The sequence below is a fragment of the Epinephelus fuscoguttatus genome, linkage group LG5 (genome assembly GCF_011397635.1).
Source record: "Epinephelus fuscoguttatus linkage group LG5, E.fuscoguttatus.final_Chr_v1".
NCBI classification, from domain to species: domain Eukaryota; kingdom Metazoa; phylum Chordata; class Actinopteri; order Perciformes; family Serranidae; genus Epinephelus; species Epinephelus fuscoguttatus.
Genome location: NC_064756.1, coordinates 21,931,866 through 21,955,737, shown reverse-complemented (window position 1 = coordinate 21,955,737; position 23,872 = coordinate 21,931,866). Strand labels below are relative to the sequence as shown.

General features: G+C 40.4%; 2 protein-coding genes across 3 annotated transcripts in view; both read right to left on the bottom strand.

The window, feature by feature from the left end:
- sik2b (salt-inducible kinase 2b) overlaps positions 1–11,880 on the bottom strand; it is a 57,579-nt gene extending 45,699 nt beyond the window's left edge. The window contains exons 1-2 of one of the 2 annotated variants that reach the window (XM_049575780.1): positions 11,337–11,880; positions 7,548–7,664 (exon numbers count right to left, since the gene is read on the bottom strand). In XM_049575780.1, the coding sequence (XP_049431737.1) occupies positions 7,548–7,664; positions 11,337–11,474 (255 nt within the window). In that variant the 5' untranslated portion in view covers positions 11,475–11,880. The remainder of the gene's footprint in view (positions 1–7,547; positions 7,665–11,336) is intronic. The other variant, XM_049575781.1, reaches the window with a different exon arrangement.
- Positions 11,881–12,632: 752 nt separating this feature from the next.
- Positions 12,633–22,973, bottom strand: laynb (layilin b). The gene is made up of 7 exons (XM_049577145.1): positions 22,591–22,973; positions 19,639–19,945; positions 19,219–19,376; positions 18,567–18,611; positions 16,323–16,400; positions 15,688–15,805; positions 12,633–15,259 (listed from the first exon to the last, which is right to left on the bottom strand). Exons 1-7 carry the CDS (start codon positions 22,661–22,663, stop codon positions 14,944–14,946), a joined length of 1,095 nt encoding a protein of 364 aa, XP_049433102.1. The 5' UTR covers positions 22,664–22,973; the 3' UTR covers positions 12,633–14,943.
- Between the last annotated feature and the right edge of the window lie 899 nt (positions 22,974–23,872).

Genomic DNA, 23,872 nt, shown 5'->3' with positions numbered 1-23,872 from the left:
TAAGAGAATGGAGGTGGACGGTTGGTGCTGCCGAGTTTATCTGAATGGTACTTAAAACCTTTCAGCCCTCACACGGCGCTGTGTTGTGTAGGAGGAGGCGAACCGATTTAGAAGCAGAAACACTCTGGAGATGAACAGAATTAAATGCGGAGGGGAGAATCAGATGGAGAGGGAGGATGAATCAGACACACTGAGCCAGACATTCACACTAGAAATCCCACGCTCATTGTTTATGATCAATTTTCCATCTGTTACACTGACCAATTCATGGATTTAGGAAACGAGAGCCAGTTTTTTTTTTTTTTTTTGTTTTTGGCCCTGGTTGTGTAATAAACACATTTTGTCCTATCCGTATCGTGAAGCTGGAGTACAACTGATTGAAGGATACCATCAATCAACACGAGTGGCACTGCGAGCCAAAACAGCATCTAATCTGGGAAATAAACCTCTCTCACGGCAGACATTTTGACTTGTCACAGCAGGAGAAGCACAGGTATAACTAACAGTATTAACAATGGCGTCGTTTCATTCAGGTGTGCCAGTAAACCAGCGTACACAATAGCAGGTCCCTGGCACCGGCACACCTGAGTAAAATGCAGCCATTATTAATGTTATTAGTTACACCTGTGTTTGACAAGATAAAATATTGCTATCAGAGAGGTCCGTTTTCTATTTATAGAGGTTATTTTCCTGTCATTTATCAGCCAGCTACGTGCTCATTGGCTTCACATGCTGTCATGGATCTCTTAGCTGTCTTAAGCCGTTCCTTCATATGTTTTATAAGCATGCTGCGGAGGCACTGGGCAACAAGCAGGGAGACACGGCAGATGTTTTGGGCAGCATTTTCAACTTGAACAACAGTCTTAAAGTAGTGCTGACTGTTGTTTGACATTTTTTTTATATTAATGTCAACACCAGAGTTTATTTGCTTACTTTTAATTTATTACCTCTGATCCCTCTCACACCTTGTTTGAAGAGTATCAGTTTCTGCCATCACACAGAAGATTTAGACTCCCTCAGGCTTGACTGAACAGGTTGAGGAACTCTTTTGTTCCTCAGTCTGTCAACCCTCTAATAGCTTGAGCGTACCTGTGTCGAACATTGAATGTAATAGGAAGGATTAATTTATCGCACTGCATCCACTTTCAGTAATGTCCGATGTGATTTGTAGCACCTGTAGTATGGGATTGTTGTTTAGTTAAATGTTGACTACTATGTAAATGTATTTTTGTATTTATGTGAAACAGTTCTCGTTATGAGAAGCATTTTTTCACTGATCTTAATCTTAATCAGGGACAACACACATTTATTAACATCAGTGTGATGTAACTGTGGCAGTTTTGTGCAGTCCCTTTGCAGGTTTTACATCACTGATGCAAAAAACATACTTTTTTGATACCTTACTTTGAGAAATAAAAACATGTTTGTCTACCTTTTCCATATAACAAAGACCAAAATTTAAAATGTAAAAAATAAGCAGCTGCGCAAGATTTTCGCCAAAATAAAATTGACTAAAATTGGAATAATTAAAATTTTAATCGGGAACTGTCCCATCAACGATGAGACAACAACATTATCTTTACACATTCGCAGCCAGATTTCAATACATGACATTCTGCTAACTCGTTTCAGTTGGCAGCGATAAAGGTACTAAGGTTTGATACACAGCCCAACTTGAGAAGCCAGATATCAAGCCAATACGATCCCTTGTGCATTTGTGTTAAACCAAGTAGAACTTCAACAGGATCTTTATATCGTGTTTCAGGCTGCACCAAGCCCTGTGGCTATACTGCAACACTTCCATTTATATTACAAGTCAGCAGCTGCTTAACATTAAAAGCCTTCCTGCACCATCGATAATAATTACACCACTTTAATACGGTGGAGATAATACATTTAGTACACAGTATACAGCATTATAATGTCATTACAATGTATTTCTGGCCTCCGACAAAGCAGACTCCTTGTTTTAAAGAACTGCTATTGGGGAAATAACTGAAGCTGAATCTCCGGCGTGTAATAAATTGCAATAGAAATGTATTTATAGGCTGAATTCCCAATACTAAGACAAGCTGCACTTTGTGTTTAAAGCTTTGCAGGGTCGGATGCTGCCAATGAGTTGGTCTGAAGACCATCTAAACATGATGATTGATCGCGTCTGAATATCAGGTCCTGATGAGGGGCAGCTGTGGTCCCCGTGGTGAATCGCACGCTGTATACAGGCTAGACGGTTTAATGTTTTAACACAAGACCGTACATGAATAATTCATGACTCTAAATGTAATCGTTTTAATGGTTTTAACAATGCAGGCATTAATTGTAGTGTAGAGGAAATCAAATTAGGGTTATGATCCATCCAATATCCTCAGCTAATTCAAGCATTTTCCATAACATGACCGATACTCAAATGGAGCACTTGTTTTGCAGTGTTATCATTACATAAGTGCTGATAGTCAGAGAGTGGTTTTGTAATTTTGAAAACAATATCCAGCTGTAATTTTGCTATCGTAGAGAAACTAGAATAAGAGGGAAAGTGGAAAGCTGAAAACCCGATGGTGAGATTTAAAAACGGAGAGAACATGAAGAAAACTATGGCCGACTGAGGTCAATACACAAGAGACCGCACAACACAAGACAAACCAGCGTGAGGTCCACATTTGGGTCGTCTGTGTGTGTGTCTTCATTAGCTTCCCTTTGGGCCACGGGGCCAACCCTAGTTTATGAGACAACAAAGGAAATCACTAATTGACCTGAGCTTATTGGATGGATGGGCCGTTGGAAATAATGATACACACCAAAATAACACAGCAGAAAGCTGGAGCGATGCCACATGGTTGTGTAATGATAATGAACACTCATTTACTTCCCCTAAACAAACTAACAGGACCCCAAAGGCTTATGTAATACAACTGAATCACCAAAATTGTTGAGTTATTGGCAGTTAGGCTATTTTGTGCCAGACAGCGGACATTACGGTAATCGGATGAAACACGTTTCTTTTTGAGTCTCGTTAAAATTGATGTGAACTTCCATTGCACACCTGGACATGCATACAACTGCTATAAACGGTGTCGGGAGGACATGAGGGAAGTGACATTTATGGGATTTATTTCTATAAAAAAAGGACATCATGTTACCGATAGTGACGACAGGCTCTATTTCAACAGCACCAGTTTAAAGGGTGCCTTAGGAAACTGAAGCACATTTCTGCTGCATAAAATTGTATCATGACTAAAAATACATTTTAAGATTTAACCATGACAGACATCACTGCAGTTGAAAGGAAAGCCATGGTCTACGTTGCATTTCTGAATAAGGATAACAGACAAAGACAATTGGTACAAGGCCTTTTTCACAGCAGACAATTCGGCTGAATCCAAACTCACTGCACTTGCAGACTTGCGGACATTGCAAGTGTGTACCCGGAAAGTCTGGGAGCACTGAGCGCTGTCCATATCCACAATTCATCCACTTTATAAGTGGCCTCAAGCAGACTTCTGCACTGACTTCCAGAGAGTCTGCTTGTGGTGCAGCCTTCGACAGACTTTACTGATTTAATTAACCACAATTCATTGCAATATGGACGTGTCACTGTAGCTTTTTTATGATTGCCGACTAAAAAAATAAAACAAACTCATCACCAAAGCATAAAACAATTCCTGTATTAAAACACTACTTCAATCGTGTAGTCCAAAAATGATATTCAGCCGCATCATGATACAGTAATGCGCAGAAGTAGAGGTTACTGAGGTAGCCTAATCAAAATGCATTTGATCATTGCAGCCTGTACCTTGCAGGCTTGAACCTATGCCATGTAATGCCAAATATACAGGCTAAGAAAACTAGCAGCAACACAACACTTGAAGGTCTTCCATTGTAAGTACTTCCCTGTCTATTAGGTCATAGTCCGGTCCTTCTTTACAAATACTTCTGTATATAAATGTCTATTAATATCCCTTTCTTAAGTGACAAGAAAGCCTACTCCTACATGGGATTTCTATGATTAACTGCAAGGACAGATGAGCAGACACTATTCATCAACAAGAATATGAGAGCAGCAGTCACCACGTACATGACTCAAACGTTTCTAAGAGTGAAACAGACTTGAGTGCTGTGTTGTCAGTGGCTCTCTGTCTCTGCCCTTGCAGACTTTACGTCATTACAGTGAACACATCACAGTACGTAAGACTTAAGTTAGCGAGGGCTCAGTCCGCAAGAAGTCCAGAGGGTAGACATTTGGATTCAGCCTTTGACTTGTCACAGTAGGAAAAAAAAAGAGACGTTACTAATAAGATTATTATTTCTAAATGGAATTCAACCATCAATAATGTCATTAGTTTTAATAAGTTCTGTTTTTCCTATTATGTCTTCTATGAAAAAGGCCTCTAGGAATAAGAACAAGGCCACAGTTCACCATCAACTGTGTGATTTTTTAAGCAACAATGGATTGAATATAAGTCTTACTAACTTAATTCAGCATCACTCTGTGGTTTCTGCTGTGCATGTCAACAATCTACTTTGTTCTTTACTTCTGGAATCACTAAATGATCAATTTAGTGTTACTTGCCCTGAAAACGGGTCTAGTCTTTCGACACCGACTCTCAAAATGTACCAAATTCATCTGCATGGATGAATTTTGTTGCAGCCTGTCATGAACGCTGGGCAGAGAAATACTAGAAGGACATTGCTCGTGCTGCAGCACTGATGTGGTAGTTGTTGTCCAGCCACAAAAAAGAGGCCTTTAACTTCAATAAACATTAGACATGATTGCCTGTTTGAAAGTGTATAGTAGGTATCTTCTAGGCAACTGCAGATCACTTTCACTTTGGGCCTTTTTAGCTAAATCATTGTGCAAATAAACTCTGACGCTGTGTCCTCACATTCAAATAAATACTATGTCAAGGTCCCATGAGGTCAGGGCCGCTGACAAGAATTAATACTTGTTTTTAACAAGCAGTGAATTCATTCTGACCTAAATTAGATGTTATTACAATTAAACTGACTGTTAATAAAAAAAACGGTGCATTCGTATCTGATTTTAAAAACACAGTTTAAATAGAGCCTGATTCTGCAGCACAGGTCTGATATCCCAGTGCAATAATTAAACATTTCATTACTGTAATCTTCAACAGCTAACATTATTTAGTCTGAATCATGCCATTAGCACCTTCACACGGTGCAGAAAAAACACAGATGCACACAGCGCCAAATGTCAGTCAGTCATTAACTATGCCCTCATATCTTAAACTATCCGAGGGTGGAAGGTTCTGCTTGGCAGCAGTTGTTTGCTAATGCATTAGAAAATAGCCTGGATTCGTCCTGCACTTCAACACCCTGAACCAGGAGATCAGCAAGGAGCAGCGCTGAATTCTGCTCCACGTGACTGATTGGTTCACAGATAAGCCAGAGGCACAGCTAATTCTAGGCCTCCTCAACAGATGTTATGTTGGGCCCCCGCTGCAATGCATGTTACATATTACATTACTGCCTCTGCTCTCTGAGGGGCCTTCTTTGACCAAGAGCGGGTTTCACAAAGACAGACTATCTTTGGCTTAGATCTAATTAATAGTCAGGCTTCAGATAGACACTTAAATACATCTGTTGCACAAACCGGACTAGTTCCTGACTATCTTAGGTTGGACTGCTTTACAATGAATTTTGGATGAATTAGTATGTTTTTTCATTAGGAACATGACTGACTGAGCAACCACAAGAAATGTTTGCCTGGAAAAAGTACACAGTTATAGGGGCATTTTACTGGGAATATTCATTTAAAAGTGTAACAAATAATTTAAAAAATAATAATAATTATTATTTTACTGCTGTGTATTTCCAGTGGGTTTCTGTGCTGTCTAAAAACTCTCGCTCCAACCTCCATTATTCCTCAAACCAAGGTTCCTTCTTCTTCTCACTGCTATATTAGCCTGAAGTTGGGTTGCTAACCATTTATCTCAGAGCAAACGTAAGACTTCCCGAACACGAAAGAAAGTCTAAAATATCCGTGTAACATGGCTGTAAGAGCTTAGAGTGCCCCTTAGCATTGTCAACATTAGACAACAAGCTAACAACAGATGAGGTACAAATAAGTCTGTTTGTGAAAGACACTTTACAGCTTTTACAAACTTGGTGACACTAAGTGTCAAGGTGGGCACATTGGTAATGGAAAATGATTTAATAAAAAAGCCATGTTTCCACCAAACACTCTCGGTATCGTGTCCTTAGCACCGGTACGAGGCCCCAGACATGCACCTAAAAACTAGTTTAGTGCACCATAGAAAATGCTCCTAAATGTAGGTGGGTTGTTATTAACAGCTTCATCCAGCTTTTGCTGTATTTTATCTTTACCGGTGATGCAGAGAAACATCTGCACCTTGCGGATCGTGCACAGAACAGGGTTACATGCCGACATTTTTTCAGAACAAAAAAGAACAAGCTGGAGGGTTTACAATCTCTGTCGTAATTAATGGAATATTTAAAAATAGCGGGTTTATGCAGTCCTTGTCAAGTAAGAGTGACAGTTCTCTTCTGACCAATCAATGGACTGCAGTGTTTCTAACTCTAACTTTAAGTATCGGATCGGCGTGCTAGGTACCTCCCCAGAGGGGTAACAAAAAAATGGGATGGAATGGAGCAGCTCTGTCGGTACCGTCCACAACTTTTGATAATAGAAATGTAAAAACAACTTTTTATAATTTGTGACAAACTGAAATGCTTGGTGTAAACGAGGCTTAATATCCCCATGTGTGATATACAAACTGGAGTAAATATATACAGTAGGGCAGGGATACCCAACTCCCTTTGCCTGGGGGCCATTTTTGCAAAATGACAGGATGTCAGGGGCCAGGTAATATACAAACATTAATCATATTTATTGGATAAAATAAATAAAAGAGGCAAATTCAAAGCAGGCCCGCGCAGGTCAGGTGTATGCGATGGTGTTTCTGGAATTTGAGGTCATTCAGGGCTTAGCCTGGACCTCTGCTGGGGGGTTCAGGGGATCTTCCTCACAAGCTCTATTTTGATGCTTTTAATGCTCTCTGGTACCTTATGTACATTCAAAGTACAAAAAAAATCCCAGATTGAATAAACTGACTTTCATTGTTATATAGAAAATGTTCTGAGGGCCACTCGGCACACTATCGAGGGCCAGCTTTGGCCCGCGGGCTGTGAGTTGAGTATCAATGCAGTATGGTGACATTCTTCTAACATCAGTGTTACAATGACAGTGACAGAGTTGTGATGAAGTGGGTCCAAGAAAAGTTAGATTGAAGCATCTAGGACAGAAATAAATCTCCTGAAATTCTCTTGATTGACACAGCTCGCCGGGCAAGAGACGAAAATCACGACGAAAGCTGGACTAAGCCATTTATCTTCACACAGCATTGCAACATGGGGAATAACAACCTTACAAAGACATTTCCATTAGAGACAGACAAAAATTATACCAGAGCCCAGATAAAATCACATTGTTGTTGAGAGGAAAACTGCACTACTAAAAATATAACTCCACATTTTGCATGCTTAACAGGTACTGGAGCTAGACTCACCTGGTACAGCTTGATGATGTGGGGGTGGTCCAGCATCTTCATGATCTGAACTTCTCTGTAGATCTTCTCCAGGTTGACAGCATCCAGTTGGGTCTTGTCGATTATCTTGATGGCCACCTGCAGAACAATCGAGCACCAACAACACAACTGTAATCAGTCAGTGGCATAAAATAGAATCATTGTTGTGGCTCATCAGACTTGATGGGCGATAAGAAACACTCACATAAACACGAGTACAGACAGCAATTTAATATTCTGAGAGGTAAGCGGAGACAGTATGTTCTTTTCAGAGAATTGCTTCTGAAACACAAGATAAATACGTACTTAAATACAGCTTGTGCTGGAAACTTCATAAACACTCTAACAATTTGAGAAGATGAAATATCACGAGGGTACAGCAGAGGCAAACACAGGCCTCGTTGGATATACACACACACCCACAGTGACACGTACATGTGTAAATTGCACACTCACAACTTCAACACTCTCGGCTTTGATTAATGATGTCCGGTGGGTAACAAGGCGATATTAACATCTCTCCTTCAGACTGTCTCATAAACAGCATTTCATCAGTGTGATCTGAAGTGCTTCCAAATGTCTGTAAGCCAAGCTGGAGGAGTAAACAACAGGAGACCCCAGCTCCCCTCGTAGCAATCACACCACTGTTAGATTTAAGTTAGAAGACTTGTCCTGAGCATTCAGACCACAAACAGGACAGCTTTAAAAGAAGTGTACAGTGCCGGTGAGACCTGAGCTGAAACAATCAGCCGTATAATCAATTAGCTGATCAACAGAAAATGCAGGACATTTTCACAGACAAAATTTCAAAACTTTTCCATGACTTCTCAAGAACCCATGATAAAATCCCATGACCATTCACACTGTACAAAACAGGCACTGCTTCATCTCAAAAGTGCAGCACAATTTAGTGGGGCATAGATACGGAAACTTTGGGATTCATGAGCCTACATTATTCAAACATATCAGATTCAAACTGTATTTAAAACATAATTCCAGCTGGCTGGCATACATGGAGTTGTCTTCTATGTTAGTGAATTGAATTTTGTACCGATAGGTCAAAACAATGTCAACTTGAGGTTTCGGGGAAATCGTGATGGCACTTTTCTCTAAACAATTAATTAATTAGGAACCACAGTAATCAATAATGAGAATAACCATTTGCTGCAGCCCTGAGTGAGCTCAAACAGGATCCAGGAGGATGGGTTTGAGTAATAGATCCATGAGTTTGAAGGTTTATCAGAAGCCAAAACACTGCACAGCACTTTACAACACTGTCTGTGACACTAGATTTTCCTCTGGAAAGTACTGACGGTCATGTTATCCTCCATCTTGATCGTCAGATAAACAGCAGAAATATCCTGTTCATGTTACAAAGTGTTTTAAAAGGAATGTGAATCAGCGTGTATTTCACCGACAACCGCAGCGCTAGCTGACGTCATACTTGCGGAAAATGTTGAGCCAGGTCCAACGTTTTCTGCTAGATGACCCTGTGTTTTTTTGTGTTGGTATTCCTGCTGTGTCGATGCAGTGGTGTCATTGAAAAGAGTCTGAACACAGTGTTATGGATGTTTTTAATCTTAAAGCGAAGTCTGACACCTCCATCCCACTGACACCCAGTTTAATCCTATTTAACATATTAGTCATTAGCACTTACAGATGTGCCATAATGGCTGTTTTGATATGTTTAACTCTCTCTGTTATCGTATCCCTGCCCACAGTACAGACAGGTATGCAATTTGGCGTCAAAGCCTATGAAGAAATCTTTTAATGGCACTTCAGCTGCAAGTCGAGAACTCCAGGGCATAAAATTTAAAATTGCTGGCCTAGTACAGGGATTACAAGGTACTTAGCATGAAAAGATCTGAGCCAACTGATTACAGTGTCAACAATACTAACACACACACACACACACACACACACACACACACACACACAAGACTTCTTGCGTACTCTGCTGGCACAAGGTCATTTGAGGACAATGTTATAGGGGAATTTATCTCATACATTAAGTAATGAGAGCAGAAAGGCAGCACAATGCTGTGATCAGAGATGGATAACCGTACGACCCGCTGAGCTGACAGACAGGACCACATGGGAATGAGTAAGCACTACTTGACCCCCAAAAGCTGCAGTATGTACATAATGGGATGAATAGGTCAGTATAACACGTAGGAGCCATGTGTAGAAAAAGTAGGTTATGCACACACAGGTACACTTATCTAGGAATACGCACACAGACACAGATCCAATCTGCCGTTTCATGTGTCTTTTATCACTGCTTTTCTTTATACACATGCTCCGGGCTAACATCTTTTTTGCCCTGGCAAATTCTCAGGCAGATGGCATCACATAAAGTTGATAGCCTGCCTCTCCAGCTGACCTTGGCCACTTCAACAAACAGCCTGGCTCTGGCCATGGGCCTGGCCGAGCCAAGCAGCTGCAGTGGCTCTCTGTAGCGCCCAGCGCTGAGTGACCTCTACCAGACCGGCGGACTGCAGATCAGCACCGACGTGCGTGTTTTCATCCAACTTAAATATCACACCGGCTGAGGGAGAGGTGCAGCCACTTAGTGAAATCACCTGGTGTAGTGTTTGACTGAATTTAAAACCTGCATTCACGTAGCTGTTTAGTGTTACACGGCTGCACATTACCTGGCTAGACTAACACTCCACCTTTTCACAGGCTTTAATAACCAGATTAACACGATAAGAGTCTTAGGAGCCATTTTCTTGCCTTGTTATTCATTAAACCTGCCGGGGGCCTCGTCTGGATGATGTAAATCTTTGTTTTTCTGTACAGCACGATTGCTCACGTTCACCAGCATACAGTTGGAGGCTCTGTGAGGTCAAAGATCAAAGTGTGCAACTGTGTTTTCACAAGCCTCCCTGCACATTTTTCTATCACTCCCTTTGTGTTCTTCACACACAGACCGGGCAGTCTTTACATTAACTCCTTGTGTCTGTGTCATTACAATGGAAAGTCATGTCACTCAGTGGTACTAGTCAAGAAAGGCCTTTCTGTAGAGAGCTGACATAAAACTATTAGTCACACAAATCCAAGCCCTGTTCCTTCTGCGCTCATGCTGCATAGCCCGAGACTGTGCAGTGTTTGTAACATCAAACCCTCTCCAAACCAAGTGAAGACCCCCAGAGCAGTGTCAGTGGATTTCTCTCTGCATGCATGCGTGCAGAACACTTTGCTTTCCAATTACTCTGGCTGACATACCCTGCTCCTCACAAAGCTCTCGGCACTGCTGGCACAAGAAACCACTAAATCACATCATTATTTGGATTACATAATGGGACCACCGACCCATGCTGCATGCCCCAGATACAGCGATGTTTACAGCAGCCAGACTCTGGTGCTGGTACACTGTGGCACCGTCTGGGTCATTACCAAAAGGAGTGCAGGTGTATGATGCTGGTTTGGCGCAGGACAGAGAAGCATGCATGTTTACAGTTTGTGTTTCCCAGCAGCACTGGTGGTCAGACCTCTTACTGGCAGTGATGCTGTGTGACGGGGTGAACGTGCAGCGAGTCGTTGCTCCTGTACCTGCAGGTATTCAAACACACCAGCTGTTGCTCGCACTGGAGCTGCCAAGTGGCCGGCAGTTACCTGATCCAAGTTTCTATTAGTGCATGATGTGGACAGCATTTAGGTATCTGCTGTGAATATCTGGGGTGTCAACTAGTGCATAAAAGTTATGTAACTCAGCCCAACAGTAGCCTAAGTTAGCTCCCAGGCTAACTAGTTCACCAACACACTCACCTCGGTCTTGGTAATGCGGTGTCGAGCCAGCTTCACGACAGCGAAATTGCCCTTTCCTAAAGTACGCTCGATATCGTAGAAGCCCACTCGGACCGGACCCCGGATCAGCGGTTTTTGGACACTGTCAGCCATGACCATGCTGTTCTAAATGGGACTGTTTGTGGAGGAGCAGGAGGTAGCCAGACGAGCAGGGGACACACGGGGGGCTCACACGGGGCTTGCTCGAGCAGCTACAGATAAAGACGAAAGGAAAACAAACCGCCCGCCGCCGCCGCTGCTGCCGCCGCCGCCGCCGCTCGAAGCGTGTCCATTAAAAATAGACAAAGTTGATTTCTGTGTCGCCCTGCCAGCTTGAACGCCAATGTGGCGACACTCTCCCCCGTCAGTGCGGCGATACGAAGCAGGCCATTTGCTGAACCCGGGGGCTGTCACACCACGCTCTCCAGTACAATAGAGCTATAATATTTCAGCTCGAGGTACCTCTATCAGCTACGGCGCACACGAGTTGACTTGCAAAGAGGCATCATGTTCTCTGGTTGACGTGTATTGACGTCAAAGCCAAAGGGGTATTTGTACAGGGGGCGGGGCCACGAGGCCGCTCCACACTTCAGTGCCAATTGGTTGCCAAGACAACCAGACCCACCTCTTACGTCAACCGGTAAAATTGCTATTCTGAAATCTGTTTGCTCGCCTGCCCTCCTTGATTGCACGCATAGGTTACTTTGAAGTTTCGCCCTGCAGGTGTTTAATAAGCTGCTGCGAGGGAACAATGCGAGCTGAAAGGGTTAAACTCACTCTACACAATCCTGCACTTTTTTATTCCTCATTTTATCTGTGCTCTGCAAAGAAAAGAATGAATGGATAAAATAGCAATTTAATAAAAAAAAAGAAATATGCACGGAATAAACATTTAAAAACAACACAAAGATGCATTTACCAGCATGTGTACTTCCAGTTATATAAGTCATAAAAACATGCAATTGCCATTACAAATCCCATTTATTATAACATGTAACATTATATAATGTAACATGCAGGACCTCATGTGAAACTAGACATTTTATCAGCCACAAAGACACTTTGGTAAGCAACCTAACAGCGCCATCTGTTGGCTACAATAGGAAATTGAAGCAGCTGTTTTCAGCACAGTTGTATTTGTACTGTAGTAGCAGGCATTTTACATTCACACACACACCTAACATGACACAGACACTCCCTTACACACTCACACACACCCACAAACACATTTGAAAACACTCATATTATTATCAAATAACAACAAATGCAACCACAACATCTTGTAACCAAACTTTATTTGACACCCACATATCATGTTTGAGATTCAGCACACATTCACACCCAGCAGTTGTTCTCCTCACTTCATGCGGTGACAGTCTAATGCAGAGCGGTGGATTACCGAGCAGGCAGGCAGAACAGCGCTCCGAAGGCCTCCACTGTCACGCATAGACTTCCTGAATGTAAGAGTTCCAGATGTGCTTTTGGCATTTCCTGTCTAACATTCTCCAAGAACACACTCAGCCTCTCCTTACTGGGCTTGCTACATCTTTCCAAGACACAGTCCCAACAGCCCACTCAGAAACTAACACGGGCAATTGTGTTCAGTAACGTATGTCCATGGTTATTTTACACATTTACAAGGCAGGCGTATGCTTTCACAAGCTGATGAATGAATCCATAACATACTCAAAAGGTTGAGTTTCCCACACAGTCAGGTGGAGTCAGGGAAAGCCCACAGCTTTGAGGTTTCGGGGTCAGCAGAGTTCTGTCATCAGTGTTTCCGCGTGCACTGTCCTGTTCCCTGACATCAGAGTCCAAACAGGAAGCCTTATACTGGGCTCACACCACTCTTGAGGTTTAGAGAAAGGGTCAGAGTAGTCTGTGAATGGGACAACTCCACTGCTGTAGAGACAACAGGATCTGTTTGACCTTGTGTCTCATAATATCTGGTGACGTGATTGGAAAACGGCTGAGTAGTTTAATTCTGGATTGTTTACAAGATGAGTAACCTTGCGTGAGTCCTCAAAACTCGCACTTATTCCCAGGGTTCAATGTGAAATCCACCATGCCAAATATAGCAGCACTGCTGCACCGCTAACCTGACTCGACTCAGTTATGCTTATTTGACTTCATTAATGCCTCTTTGAAACCAAAGCCTTCGTGCTGCTGTGAAAATACATAATCCCAATGTTAAAGTGTCACTATACCACGTGTGTGGTTTTGAGTGAAGTGTGTCAACAACTATTGGATCCCCCAACTTTCACTGTAATGCTTTGATTATAACCAAATGTCTGCAGAACTAATGACATTCCCCTCAGCTTCAGCTGCTGTGTTCAGTGCTAATTAGCAAATGTTAGCATGCCAACACACAAAAATGAGACAGAGAACATAGTGAATATTACACCTGCTAAACATCAGCATGCTATCAGGCCTTTGTGAGCATGTTAGCATGCTCACATTAGCATGTAGCTAAAAGAACCACCATGCCTAAGCCTCACAGTGCTGATGTTATGGCTGCAACCTTTTAGCCTCGTTTGATAATAACATTCATTAAAAAAATTTGACAAATATTAGCATTTTTATATAGCCCATCTTTTACTCGTAAATCTAAGGCATGTCATGCTAAGATTCACAATTTGATTGATGATTTGAGAACTCTGTTGGTTAGGGTTGAGAACCGGCTCCAGATTGGAATTCGAACCATATACCTACGAGCTTATCAATTCCTTTTATGGATGCCAGCACGTTTTTTTGACAGTTGCACATTGCAAACCAATAATGTTAAATATGTCTACGTTGCTGGAAAGTTGCAGCAAGAAGGTTCAAAGCGGAGCTTCATTTCAGAAAGAAAGAAAGATTACAACAGCGCTGCTCTTGTAATGTCTGTAAAATGATAATATTAATAATTTCGGTAGTAATTTCAATTTCATTTCTATGCACGAGTGTCACTGCTTCTCAACTAAGCAGCACAATGGTAAAAATCCTATGCTATAATAACATTAGCTCCGCACAGACAGACTTAGCACGTTTTTCTTTGACTAAGAAAACAGTTAAACCATGGAGCGTTTGCACACTTAAGTCACATGCATGTCTTTTTTTCTTCTCTGTTTCTACACTGTGTTCAGACTCAGATAATAAAACAGTTGCATTAACGCTAATGTTATTTCCACAGGGGAAATTGATCAGGAATCCATACGGGAACTGATCAAGAAGTTTGATAAGCAGAATCAAAAATGACACTGGTATCAATAAAAACCTATCAGTTTCTATCCATACTGTTGGTGGGGTTCTGGGACGTTCGTGCCTAAATGTGGACTCAGTTGACAAAACTCTGACAAACCCTGTTTTAAGCATGTATCTAGATGCTGGATGCTGAGGATACTGGAGATACACACACAGGAGAAAGGTTATTGGAACATGGGTCCAGGCCGACACCTGTTTAGTAATCCTGCACCACACAGGTAACCAGTAGAGTGTGCGAGAAAGAAAGGGATGGAGAACATTGTGTTCCTCTGTCTAATTGGGTCAAATTGGAAAGCTGGTATGAGGTTGCTGGACACTCACAGAGACCAGACAGGCATCAACAGTGTTATCCATAGATCTCATTTTCCACCCACCCAGCCTGCCGGCTCTGAGCTCTGCAGGTCTCATAGATGTCGTTGGTCACAAAGCCGCTCTCCCTGTCCACGCATGACACGTTCTCATAATCGTCACACTGGGAGCCCTGGGAGGGAGCACAGGAGTACTTTGTCATGATGTCTGCCAGTATCCTGCTGTCCAGAGCAGTGTGAGGCAGTTTGGTAACGTCACTGAAGGCGTAAGGTCCTTGTATGGCATAAGGTGAAGCTGTTGTTGGCATCCATGGTTTTGATCTACTGGGGTAGCTTTCGGTTTCTGTCTTCCTCCTGAAATTGAAACAAATGACATCAAATGATCAGCACAACATGCTGCTCTGTGAAGTTACCTCTTCACAGACAACACAACATGAGGAAACACTTCATGTGGTCTGTGAGTTTTGAACCACAAATTTTACTAGGACTAAAAATACAAGACAAGTTCCATATGCCCTTAAAATGTGTGCTGACATTAGTTAAAACTGAGTAACTACATGGAGAAGAGCTGCACTGATGTGTCATATTAATAAGTTAATCTTCAATAAATGCATTTTACAGATATATATTAACTAATTGTGCAAAAAAGGACATTATTGCTTCTAAAATGCTTCATAATATTTCCCTTTATAACTCAGCATCTAGAAACACACTGTTTTATATTACAACAACAGTACATGGTATGGTTTATAGTGTAACAGCTTATATTTTTCTGCTTTTACCTCTTAGCATGCTGTCTGTAGCAAAAGAACCCAGCAGCTGCAAACAGCAGCAGCAGCAGAGCGGGAATAGTTGCATAAAGGATGTGGGAAACATACAGGGTGTTGTCTGAGAGAGAGACTGCAAAGGAAAGAATATTACTAAGCATGATGTCTTTTGAAAAGACTTTAAAATGTTGACCTTTATTCTTGTATAGTTAGGGCATGTCACAATTCTGTAGCTACTTAAAAGTCCAGTGTGGAGGATTCATGGGCATCTTTTGGCAAAACATATTTTCATTAGGTTATACCCACCTGGAAATAAGAATTTTGTTTTTGTTGCCTTAAAATGAGCCGATAATATCTACATACAGAGATGGTCCTCTTCACCAGAGTCCACCATGTTGTTCTATAGTAGCCCAGAATGGACAAATCATACACAGGCTCTAGAAAGGGCCATTCACATTTTCGCTTTGCTGCATTTTCACGTTGGCCACCGCAGTTCACCTACATGCTTGGCACATAGAAGGAGTTTGAGTTCTGCAACCTCATCACTAGACGCCACTAAACCCTACACACGTTAACTTTAAAACAACATGTTTTAGAAAACATACAGGCCCTTAACTCTAGGTGTCAAGAACAAAATTTTCTTCTCTTACCCGATGACTCAGGTAGTCCTATTTTTATCATCTCATCCCTCTCTGTAGTTGAGAACACGCTGGGCCTCAGAGTTGGAACTGGTGCAATCAGAAAGCAGATTAACACCATCAGTTGGCAACACAACAAGAAAAAAAATATGACACTTGACATTGTTTATCTAACTGTTGCAGAACTGATTTCTACCAAAAGAAACAATAAACCAAATGTGAGTACAATTTAAAATGTTAAAGGCATCATGTATGACAAATCCCATGTATTGTGCCTACTTGTTTATTTGTCCCTGTTTGCATTTCCTTGTTATTGGATGATGTGGTCATGTGCATCTCTATGCACATTTAGATTAAGGGACTGCTTCACCCACAAAAAAATTTGTGAATTAGTCATCCCGTCCTACTTTGAATTTGTGAAGAAAACTTTGTTTATCTTGCATGCCTCCAGGAAAATGGAGAACATATTAGATTATTGATTGGTTGGGGGACACATTTAACAACAGCAAAACTATACCAAAAAATCTGTTTGAAAACTCTCACACAACACGTGCAGAATAATCCAAGCCTTATTTATCCAGTCCTATGCTCAGTTCTTCCCAAACACATGCATTTTGGCTAAAAATCCTTAGTATTGGAGTCTGGCTTTAAAGAGAGTATAGATACAATAAGTTTCACTTTCAGTTCAGTTTTAAATGATAAGGTTTTTGCAAAGACGCATGTGATTTTAAGGAAAACTGTCAGGAAGATTTGGGTACTGACATTACAGATGAGGTGCATGTATTGAAAATATTCACAGTAGCTCAACAGATTGTTGTCCACAGATTGCACTTCTCTCCCACTAGACTATACAAACAATATTCAAAGCCTTCACCCCTCTGTGTGAAATGTTTAAAAGATCAAGGAACACTGTCTCACTAATTCCTGCAATGCCATAGGTTGCAAACCTTTTGGGGTCATTTATTTGAGTTTTTTGCTACAGCCTTTAAGAAGGAGTTTCCCCCTGCCCCTTTACCCACACTATTTGGGGTGGTTGAACCAGGTAGAGTGAAGGATACATACAACTTGTATGTAACTCAGTGTAATTGTGCGAACATTAATACATCTATGTATGCTAATTTGAGTGCAATAGCACCTGCACACACATTTGTGTGTGCTGTAGGGCATTGTGCAATGTGGACTGGCACTTCATAAACCTGTGCAATCGGGCGGTGTGCAATTCAACTAGCACTTTAACATGGGCAATGTGCAATAATATCAACCCTTAAAAATTATCCCAACTTAACACTTGAGCACTTAGCACATTGCACTTTAATTTAGCACTCAAGCACTTTTGCATTTTCAACCGGTCCCCTAATTCTTGGTCTATCATGTCTGTATTACTGTTCGCTATATGTTTGTTTATTTGTTGTTACTGTTTTTTTTTTTGTTTGTTTGATTAGTCAAACATCAACCTGCCAAGGGACTGTGGGTGGAAATTAGCCATTGGCTACAATCCTACATATTTACATTTAATGTTCATCAATATGTACTGTCCCTGTTTTTAAATAAACAAATAAAAAACAAACAAACAAAAAAAAGGATAGACCGATGCTCAGACCATCTCTCTGTCCACACTGCTAGCAAGAAAACTGCTGCTTCAATTTGGAAATCTGAGAAGCTCCCAACATTTGATATGTGGCTGAAGAAATTAGATCATGTTTTACATTTTCAGAAAATTAGATTCATCCTGTCAAACAGAGAGGGAGACTAAGAAAATCTAGTAACCAGTCATTAGTTTGATTGAAGAATTTAAGTGAATGGATACTGGTTTAACAGGTTAACTGTGCCATGGTGTCATATGTCAATACCCTGTAACTTGTGAGATAACTTATGTGTAATATTTTGTTTTTCCCTTTTTTGTCAATGCTCCATTTTGTTTTTTCTTTTCCTGTTGGTATGTTTCTGTACTGTACTTACACTGTTTTGCAAAAACCAATAAAGAGACGTTGCATGTACTGTATTCCATGTGACCTATAGATTATACACAATATAAACAATGCAAACCTTAATATATTCTGACCACTAGAGGTCTTCATTTACACTGAGGAGAAACTATTATTAAAACTAAGTGACAAAAAGTAGTGATGTGGTGGTTTAGTCTGACTTTTCTTGATCTTAGAATAAACACATTTACAGTCACGTGTTATCTCTATCCCACAGAAACATCATGCATACGAGGACAGTGCATTTGGGGCGGTCAAGTGCATGTTGTACCTGCATGTGCTGTGTTCCCTTCATCAGTAAATACTGGTACTTTTTCTGCAAAAGACAGAGAAAAGAAGTCAGCATGATTCAGCCTTTCAATCCTTGCAAAATTATGTAATCAATGCTACTTTACTCAGCTCATACAAAAGATAAAATACATAAAAGCACGCATTCAAAAACCATTTTATATCTACAATAGAGGGAAAAAGCTTAAAAACAGAAAGAATCATTAGAGAAAAGGAAGTAAAAATGAATCAAAAAATAAAACAAGGCCCACATAACCTTCAGACGGAGTGTTTAAAGTAAAAAAAAAAAGTGCTCACAGACTCAGTAAGGGGTGTTTCATATTTTTTAAGTCCTTGATAAGACATAAAACCAGTAGGTTAATTTATAAATAAACATTAAACAAAGGCAGATATATCTTTTTCAGTTTCCAGAGATCAGAGGTTTACGGTAATCCAGGCAACCAAAATCCAAATTGCACATTACTTGTTTAGTACTAGTGGTTGACAGCAGTGGCCACATTTCAGTAATGGTTTTTGGAAGATAAAAGTCAGATTTTGTGGATTCAAGAGCCAAAACCAAGAGTGCCAAATGTCAATAACTCCCAGCACCGTGCAGCCAAATACAACAGCACAGTGTCTGTGATCTCCTGGCTCACCTTCTGGGTATTTGCAGACAAAGTTGTTCTTGGAGTTGCAGTTGTCATCGTTCCACTGGAACAGGAAATGACCTTCTTCGTCAGGTGGTGCAGACGGCTGGTGGTACAAAACCACACACATTTCAACACCACACGACGGCTCGTCCCAGTGCCAGTTCCTACAGCAAATAAGACGCAGAAGTTTAGACTTGTATCACATTCAAATTGGAAGATTAACATTATTGCACGCCGAGTTTTGGTTTATATCTGAATTTCTTGTTCCAGAATTCTTGCAAAGGACTGTGGACAGTCTATCACTCCCTGAAAGCACTATTAGTTTGTCCCTTGAGTCCCCTCATGCCATTTTCACCAATACAGCCAAAATATTCACACATAAATTGTGGCACAATGAAAAACTATAGACAAAAAATAGATACCAACCTGAACTTGGCCTTGCTTCCATCCAGCCAATAGTACTGCGAGGGGCACCCTGGGCTTGTGGTCCCTGCCCTGTAGTGCTGTGGGCTGCGCCGGAGCCCGATCCAGAAGTCTCCGTCCCCAACCTGCAGCTGCTGTATGAACCTCTCCATCAGTCGCTGCTCGCTATCTGTTTCAATGCTGAGCAGATCGCCTCCATCTGACCTGCAGGCCTGCCTGGCATCCTCGAAGGTCAGCCTCCGCCTGCTGTCCTGGATGTAGGACACCTTGTAGCATGGGCGTTCTGTCCCGCGCCGACAGATCCTTTGGCCTGGACACCACAGGCAACACCAGGGAGATAACAAGATGATAAGTGCAAGGGTTTTCATTTCTTTATTTATTTTCTGAAGACTTCCTGTGGCACCCACGTGACAGGAAGATTATAAACAACCTACAGCATCACGGACAAATTAGGAACTAGAATTTCTTGCCAAAGTCTTCCCATTTCCTGCAGTGTGGGTAGAGTTAACCATATGGTAGTGAAATTACAGTGTAAAACCTATATTTTTGAAGACTTAAAAAAGATGTGTTTGTTTTTTCCAGATTGGTCTTGTGCCAATCAAAATAGTTTTGATGCTGTGGTGTACTGTGACAGACAGTGACATAAATAAATATATGAGTCTGGACATGTCTGAAATGCAGTGGTTTGCTGAGGTGGCACAATAAGTAGCTGAATTATTGGACTAAAGTTATGGCTTTACACAAAAATCTTGAATCTTGAATGTCTAAAGGCACCTAGGGCAAATTACTTACAGATATATTCATATAAATTTAACATGCCAACTAATAAACAGACTGACTATAGATGACATCAGTGATTCCTAACCTTTTTACTGCTTATGACCCATTAATACAAAGTCATATCTACCTGCAACCCCTCATTACAGGTTGCATGAGAAAAATAAGAATAAAAAAGCAATAAAATAATGACAGAAATCTCAGACATCTTATCTCTGTGAAATATTCTTTCATTTGGTTCTATTTTTTGCCTTAAAGATAAAAGATAAATAGTGCTAGTCTATAGATTTGAGCATTTGTTGCATAGTAGTGGAGTTAGTATAGACATAAGTGCTGCTATTATTATAGCAGTTAGCAGCATAGTTATTGTTATAGTAGCCTACAATAAGATACCGTAAGGTAAGGTAACTTTATTTGCCATTTGTACACCTGCACTTGCAAAAAACACTCAGTCAAGACAAGTGATAAATAGTAAATATAAAGTGCACACCAAAGTATATAAGGTATAATAAATACAATAATATAAATCTCCAAAAGTGGAAAGCAACTAGTACGTTTAAAAGTACATTTAAGAACTGTACTTAAATACAGTTTTGAGATACTTGAGTATTTCCATTTTATGCTACTTTATACTTCTACTCCACTAAATTTCAGAGGAAAATATTGTACCTCTCCCTCCATTACATTGATAACTCCACTATTTGACAACTATTGTTACTTTGCAGACTAAAAATATCAATATACATCAGACAATAGATAATGATGTATTATTATAGATTTCTACCCAGCAGTAGCCTATACAATGCAAATAATATTAGCACCGCCTTCACCAGCTTTAATATTAAAATGATGACCACATGAATGCCTAAATTGTTATAATCCTGTAATACAATGTATATTTATTTATTTTTCTATTCAACCTTTATTTAACCATTTCAAACGTGGAGCGACATCACTTTTCTTATGCTGCTTTCAGATGCTTTATGCAAGTATCTAAACCTCTGAACCCTAAGCAAATTGGTACAATGTCTTTTGAAAACATGGGGGGAAAAGGCAATGAGCAACTTGCTGAGAAATGTTCCACAAATTGCAAAAAAATAATAGATTTAGAAAATTATTTTTTAAAAAAGCTAGGGAAAAACTGTATTAATAATTATAAGTATTTTATATTTAAAATAATGTTACTTTTAAAATAATTACTTTTATTTTTTAAGCTTTTTTTTCTGGGTCTTTTTTATTTATTTATTTATTTATTTACTAATTTCTTACTAATTTTAGAGGGTCATTTCTTCTTTCATTGCTCTCTGCCTTCTTCCCATGTTTTTGAAAGAAACCAAGCAAATGTGCACAGGATTTAAAGGGCTAACCAGAAAAACCTCAGGATTAAAAATCTCTTTTTCAAGAGTGTCCTGGCCAAGACAGGCAGCAACATAAAGTTGCATAAAGACACAAAACACAGAACAAAAATACAGAATAAAAATGTACAACTATAAAACAAGCAATATAAAACAAACAAAAAAAGATTGTTACAGGGAAAGGCTAAAAAGTATGTTAATATATATAGAAGTGATCCATTTTTTTAAATGAGCCATTCTGCATAATGAGTACTTTCACTTTTAGTACTTTAAGTCAATTTTGATTACTTGATTACTTGAGTACTTTTCTTGACTAAAATCTTAAATGCAGGACTTTTACATGAGTCATTATTTTAAATCAAAAGTAATGTTTCTGTCACTTAAATAAGAGATGTGTGTGACCTCCTTCCTCCACCACTGGCAGCCTGTTAGTACTACAGCACAATACTCTGCGACCTCCTGACTTCAAATCAGTGATCTGTTGATGTTCATTTTCCACCTCATCACGTGCTGACTCTTGGTGTGACTGCAGCCTGTTTGTCATTATCACACACACACTGTTTGCGTTAGGGTAGTTCTGGTATCAGCCTGGTTACTTTAATTCACTTAAGAAAACACGAAAATAACATAACGTTATGCCTTAAAACATATAGTACACAGCCTCGGTCTGCGCTGCGTGCAAACTTTTTATTTATTTATTTGTAACTTTCTCTGTACGAACAACCAAGTCGAAGTCTTACCTTAGAATAAAACATGCAACAAGCCTATTACACAGTCTGACAGGAGTTTATAAAGGGAGTTTTCCTCCCAGGAAAACACTCACCATTTATTTTAGACGCGGATCCAGGGTGGAACAAAACGGCGATAACGGTGCCAAACAGCTTCATAAAATCCATTTCTACATGTTCACCCGAGTGTGTTGCGCGATCAGTCTTAAAATCAAGTGTAAAGTAGCTTGTTGGAGGCAGATTTTCAACCCCTGTGATAAACAGACTGATGATAGACGCAGCCAGTCTGTGCAGGCAAAAGTGGGTCGCTTGGTGGAGGCGTGTGTATGATGGCGTCTGCTGCTGAGGGGAAAAAACACCAAGAGGGAGATAGTCCAAGATTTTTTTTCCCCCCTTTTTTTCTTTGCAAAAGACAAGCTATTATTGCTTTTCAGTTGTTCTGTCTCCTCACATGTAAACTCAAACCACTGGGGTATGAATTTGTGCATATGTGCAGCCATGTGTCCCCTTTTACTAAATTAGAAATGTCCTGTCCCACACATAGGAGCGTCATTATAATGGGATGAATAGAGTTCTTTGTGGATACACTATGCATCATGCTCCCTGTAGTAAAATAAAGACTGAGTATCTGTATCTCTCATTCTTTTTCCACTACACACACACACACACACACACACACACACACACACTGTGATTGAGTGCTGGGGGAAAATAGCTCAGAGGAGAAAATGAAGCGAGAAAGCAGAAACAAAAACTGACTTTAAAAACTTAAATGAAGCATGTTAAACGTGCAACTCAGTTTTTCCCTTTTCTTTGTCACATTGATCTCATGTGCTGCAATTCAGCTTATTCAGTTTACTGACCACAGGTCTGATGTGAAAAAGAAAGTCTCTCATAAAGGAAACTGACTCATAGCACACTGTGAAAACACTGAGACACACAGCAAGGACAAAAAGTGAGATAGGAATGGAGTAATAGATAAAAAGGAAGAGAGAGAGATTGGATTGGAACAGGAAAGCGTAGAGGAGGAAGTGGAAAGGCCCTTACTTCCTGTTCATTGCTTTGGCTCGGTTTCCAGTTATTGCAGCTCCATTTCCAGAGTATGAGTGACTGTGAAAGTCTGGAGCAGTGGCAGGGATTACACAACAAAGACTGAATTATTTTTACACTGTTTAATCCAGCAAAGTCATAAGACTGAAACTTTCCCCTGAGAGACTGAGAGGCTGACAGGTTAAATAGAGGCCTGCTTTAGTTATGGTGACATGAAAACTCCACTGCTGTTTGTGTGAGACACAAATCTGTTCTGATCAGGCTAAAGAAAGTAAAAGCAGAAGTGTGTTTGAATTCAAGGGGTGCTTGTTTAAAATGTAGATGTCT

What these genes read in the sequence shown, in the direction of transcription:
- laynb (XM_049577145.1), bottom strand. Translation starts at nt 22,663, where the DNA reads ATGGATTTTATGAAGCTGTTTGGCACCGTTATCGCCGTTTTGTTCCAC. An exon ending in GGAAGCAAGGCCAAGTTCAG is followed by an intron (nt 19,377 to 19,638) that starts GTTGGTATCTAT and finishes TATTTGCTGTAG; the next exon opens with GAACTGGCACTGGGACGAGC. An exon ending in AGGACTACCTGAGTCATCGG is followed by an intron (nt 15,806 to 16,322) that starts GTAAGAGAAGAA and finishes TTTCCTTTGCAG; the next exon opens with TCTCTCTCTCAGACAACACC.